Source organism: Carlito syrichta, unplaced genomic scaffold (assembly GCF_000164805.1).
Source record: "Carlito syrichta isolate Samal-C Ts95f unplaced genomic scaffold, Tarsius_syrichta-2.0.1 Scaffold173484, whole genome shotgun sequence".
NCBI lineage: Eukaryota > Metazoa > Chordata > Mammalia > Primates > Tarsiidae > Carlito > Carlito syrichta.
This window is the reverse complement of record NW_007117580.1, coordinates 10,996-15,626: the sequence shown is the minus strand read 5'-3', so window position 1 is coordinate 15,626 and position 4,631 is coordinate 10,996. Positions and strand designations below refer to the sequence as shown.

Sequence of the window (4,631 nt, the reverse complement as noted above, 5' to 3'; positions counted from 1 at the left end):
CTGGTTGGTCTGCAGTCATCGGCCTGAACTTTCCCGCTAGATTAAAGCAGTTTTTTGTTTTTTGTTTTAATTGTAGAGACGAGGCCTCGCCAAGGTGCCCAGGCTGGTCTTGAATTCAGGCAATCATCTCTGTCACCTCAGCCTCCCAGAGTGCTGGGATTATAGGCGTGAGCTACCGTGCCCAGTCAACTTCATTTTAAAACCAGAAAGCAAGGCCGGGCACAGTGGCTCACGGCTGTAATCCCAGTTTTTTGGGAGGTCAGGACAGAAGAATCGCTTGAGCCCCAGAGGTGGAGGCTGCAGTTCACTATGCTCATGCCACTACAGTCTAGTCTAGGCAACAGAGTGAGACCCTGTCTCTAATAAAAATGAAAACCCAAGTTTTGATTGCTGTCTTAAGAATCAGGTAGCAGCCTGTAATCCCGCGCCTTTGGGAGGCTGAGGTGAGTGGATTGCCTGAGCCTGCAGGTTCGAGACCCGCCTGGGCAGCGAGACCTCATCTCTACAATAAATCAAAAAATCTGCCGGGCGTGGTAGCGCGCACCTGTAATTCTGGCTACTCGGAAGGCTGAGACGGAAGGATCGCCGGAGCCCAGCAGGTCGAGGTTGCAGTGGCCGGGAGCGGCCACTGCACTCCAGTCTGGGCGACAGAGTGAGACTCCAACTCAAAAAAAAAAGAAACAGAGCAGAAGTGAACCCTTCTGTCAGGTAGCGTAGCTCCCACTGTCCACTATCTGATGGGTCATGCAGAATGTCCCATCCACTTGTGCTGGTTGCCTAGGAGCTGAGACTGGAAGCCATTTGGGAGGATGGATGCACCGCACCCCTGCCAAAGACACTCAGTTCATGAAGGGAGTGGTGACCTTGACTTCCACCCGAAACGTTTATGGTGACCTGACATGCATGAGACTCCCTGTCACTTGGCCATTTCACTGCTGGATTCCCCCTTACACCCCCAACAGAGAGTCCTCCAGCACCAAGACTTGGGGGAAACACCACAGTAGCTCCAGATGCAGATAGACAACCTGGCCTCCAGCCCGACCTTGAGCCAAGACCGGGACAGTGAGGACACGACTACCCGGGAGCCCAGCCCAGGAGCGGGGCAGGAGTCCCAGAGCATGCCTCCGAGGCCACCGGTGGGCAAAGCGTTCTGCTCCCAGAATTCCAGCAGCCTCTGCATCTAACCAGCCCCATGGGGAGCTGCCCAGACCAGAGCTGTGGCTGTTCTGTGTGGCCTGTGGCCACAACCCAGCCCCCCACTCACTCCCCACACCTGTCCTCTTACACATGGAACACCCCACATAACGGGCACACGGTTGCTGCTGCCCTGCACACCACTCTACAATCTTGCTCTCCCAGGGTGGCCCAGCCTCTGGGAATCAGGACTGGTCCCTCTCCCTCAGCTGACTGGGCCCCTCCCACTCCTAGTCTTTCTTTTCAGCTAACAAAAAGACCTGCTGGCTCTGGCCACCCTGCAACCTCCCAGCCCATGTGCAGGCCTACACAGCCTGAGCCACATGTATCCCCCTCCTGCCCCCCTAGATGGGCCCCAGCCAGGCCCTCTGGACCCCAATCCCTAGGGTGGGGCCCCAGCTGCTGGTCTCCACCCCTAAGGGAGGGCTCCCCCCTCTCTGAGAGACTCTTGCAACCTACTGGCCTTGGCAGCCCTCCTCCCCGGAAGGTGGTGGTTATCAAGAGGGGACGGGAGTAGCAGAGCCAGGACCACACAGTGACCTAGGGCCGGTACAAAGCTTGCTGGCCCCCCAGGTTCCACCAGCTGCTTGTCACAGTGACCTTCCCGTGGTGACCCTGCACCCTGCCCTCTGCCCCGGAGCAGCCCTCCACCTGACGGGACTGGAGACCCACCCAGCCATGGGGCCAGACACCACCAGTCCCCACCAGGATCCTGGAGTTAACCCTGAAGATATGCACACCGCCAGGGCATGTCACCCGCCGGGGACAGGTGACACACGGGGAGAGCTGATCTGCTGCTAGCAGAGCTGAGGCGGGAACTCTGCCTTCCCAGGAGAAAAGCAAGGTCAGCTGCATGGTCTGGGAACAGAACCCATGGCCACTGATGGTGCCCTCCTGTCCCTGGAGCGCTGTGGGAGAGACCTCTGTGTAGGGAACTGCCCACCACGCCTGGGATGCCTTCCCATGGAGGCAGTGGGGACAGGAGATGCTGCCAGCCACCTGGGTGTGGAGACTACTGGGCCTCCGCTGAGTCCCAGCTTCTGGTTCCCCCTGCTGCAGACTCAGGCAGGCTGCCGGCCACCCCTGCCCTCCCTGGGTTGTACCTACACCTGCTGAGGACAGGGGGCCTCTGCCTGCATTTCTAAATCATGGACAGTCAGGGGCAGGCATCAGGGACCCGGGTCCCAGTGAGACTGCATCGGTGAGTGGAGGTGGTCCTGGTCCCCCTCTGCCCGAGGCCGCAGTCCCCCTGCTTCCCAGGCCCCCCAGCACGGCAGCTTCTCTAGAGGCCTGAGCCTAGGGCAGGGCCCACCTCTTATCGGACGACCTGGACACAGGGGAGAGGGAACTCCCGCAGGCTTTAAACCAACGGGTGTTGGAAGAACATTTTTCATCCCGGAAAGACTGGAGTCTCCATGGTCCCCTCTTCTCAGCAGGAGGCTATCACAGGTATCTTACCTCCTTTAGGATGGTCACTAGGAAACAGGCCCAGGGGCCAGGGCCCACTCTTGGACACCCTACTTCCTGAAGACCTGGGCTCAGACCCCAGGCGGCCACTCCCAGCACGTTTTGAGGTCTTGAGGGGGAGCCATACTCCGTGGAGGGAAGTGGGCACAACTTTCTGCCGGTCAACACCCCTCCCCAGTTCAGCAGACTGCTGGGTGAGGTCCCACACAGCCTCTCAGGGGTCAGTGGGGGGGACGCCCGTGGGCAACACCCAGCGGGCAGCCTACCCTGTAGCTTTCCCCCCAGCAAGTGTGGGGATGACCACTGCAGAGCAGGGCGTGGCTTCACCCGCAGAGGGCGCCCACGGGGCTGCAGAGGGCAGCTCTGCAGGCTGGGGCTGGCCCCGCCTTCCAGCAACCGATCTGTTCAAATCGCGGGGTCCCGGCCCACAGAAGTGGGGCTCAGGTTCTGAAGGGACAGTGCAAGAGGGAGCGCAGACGCCTGGTGGCTGTGACCAGCACTGGGAGGGAACGGCCCCCTGACCTCCCAGACACACCATCAGTCCTGCCCATGGGCCCTTCCGCGCGTAACCACACTGGCATGTTTCAACAAGGAGCACAGCATTCTAAGGAGACCACAGGCTCGTGTACAGCTGTTTATTGAATTTTAAAGTCTGGGACGTTGTTAGTGGGGACGAGAAGCAATGTGAGCACTGAGTGGCAAGGCCATCCTGAGAGCAGAGGACATGCCTGGTTGGGGCACCCCCCCACCCTTAGCACCCTGCCTGCTGGCCCCAGGGCGGCAAGCCATGACAGGAGGTCACCCATGGGCATGGCCCTCGGGGCCAGAAGATCCTGCAGAGAATCATGGGAGGGCCCACCCTAGGGACTTTGCCTGCTCCCCCTGGGAAGTTCCCCAACCCCTGAACGGGGGTCTCCCTGCCAGGGCTAGCCTTGCAGCCTGGTGGGGGGGTGCTCCATCCTCAAGGTCCTGAATGCCAGGCTCTGGTTCCGTTCGTCCCAAAAGTTGCTCTCTGCATCCTAGTGGTAGCCAGCTGGGCCCAGTGGCGGTCCCCAGCAGGCAGGCACTGCCCTCAGACCAGTTGAGCATACTGGTGAAGCCCATCTGGCCACACCAGCCTCCAGGTGCCCCTCCATGCCCTTCATTCCCTCGGAAGCCTTTGGGGACCTGGCCTGGGCCGACTTCTCCCCCCATCCCCCTTCTTTCAGCATCTGGGACCTGAGTGACTGTGGGGACACAACAGCCAACCAGACCAAGCTCACTCCAGCCCATGCCAGTTCTGACCACCCGAGGGCCCGGCCCTCCACACGGTGGGAGGCCAGGTCGCCAGCCTCCCCTCCACTGGCCAGTCCTGGCTCTGATGTTCTCCACCCCACCCCAGGCTTCCTGTCTCCCCACCACATCCTACCTAAAGGTCAACACCTGCCCCTATGGACGGGAGGGATCCTGTCAGGCAGGGGAGCCCTGCGGGGAGAGGAGGGGGCTGTGGGGAGTCCACAGGGGGCAAAAGCTGAAACCTTGGCTTCAGCGGTGGGTGCCCCTTCCCCCAACCCAGGTTTGAGATGCTGGGCCCTCAGGTCTGCTCTGACCCCCCGGGTGGGGCAGGGGCGCAGGCTCATGGGCCTCTGTCCCTGGCATCCGGACGCTCTGGGCACGGGGCGCGAGGCCGTGGGCCATCGGGTGTGCAGGCCTTAGCTGAGAGGGCACTCTCGCGGCCTGAGCGGAAGGCTGCGGTCACCGTCACCAGGTAGGCGGTGCCTGGTGCCAGGCCCTGCAATATGGTGCTGTTGCGGCCCGCGGGCACCTCCACCCTTTGGGCCACGCCACCCTGCAGAGGCCCAAACAGTACATGATAGCTGAGCGCCGCCTGCACCGGGGCCCAGCTCACGCTGAGGCTGCGGGGCCGGGCCTGAGAGATGACCACGCGCTGCGGCCCAGCCTCCTCAGTGGGTGGGGCCGGGGACTGGGTG

At 61.6% G+C, this 4,631-nt stretch overlaps 1 protein-coding gene across 1 annotated transcript in view; it reads right to left on the bottom strand.

Moving 5' to 3' along the window:
• Positions 1–4,276: 4,276 nt before the first annotated feature.
• Positions 4,277–4,631, bottom strand: part of VWA1 (von Willebrand factor A domain containing 1) — a 2,480-nt gene continuing 2,125 nt past the window's right edge. Inside the window, exon 3 of the mRNA XM_021709328.1 lies at positions 4,277–4,624. Coding sequence (XP_021565003.1) covers positions 4,277–4,624 — 348 coding nt within the window. The remainder of the gene's footprint in view (positions 4,625–4,631) is intronic.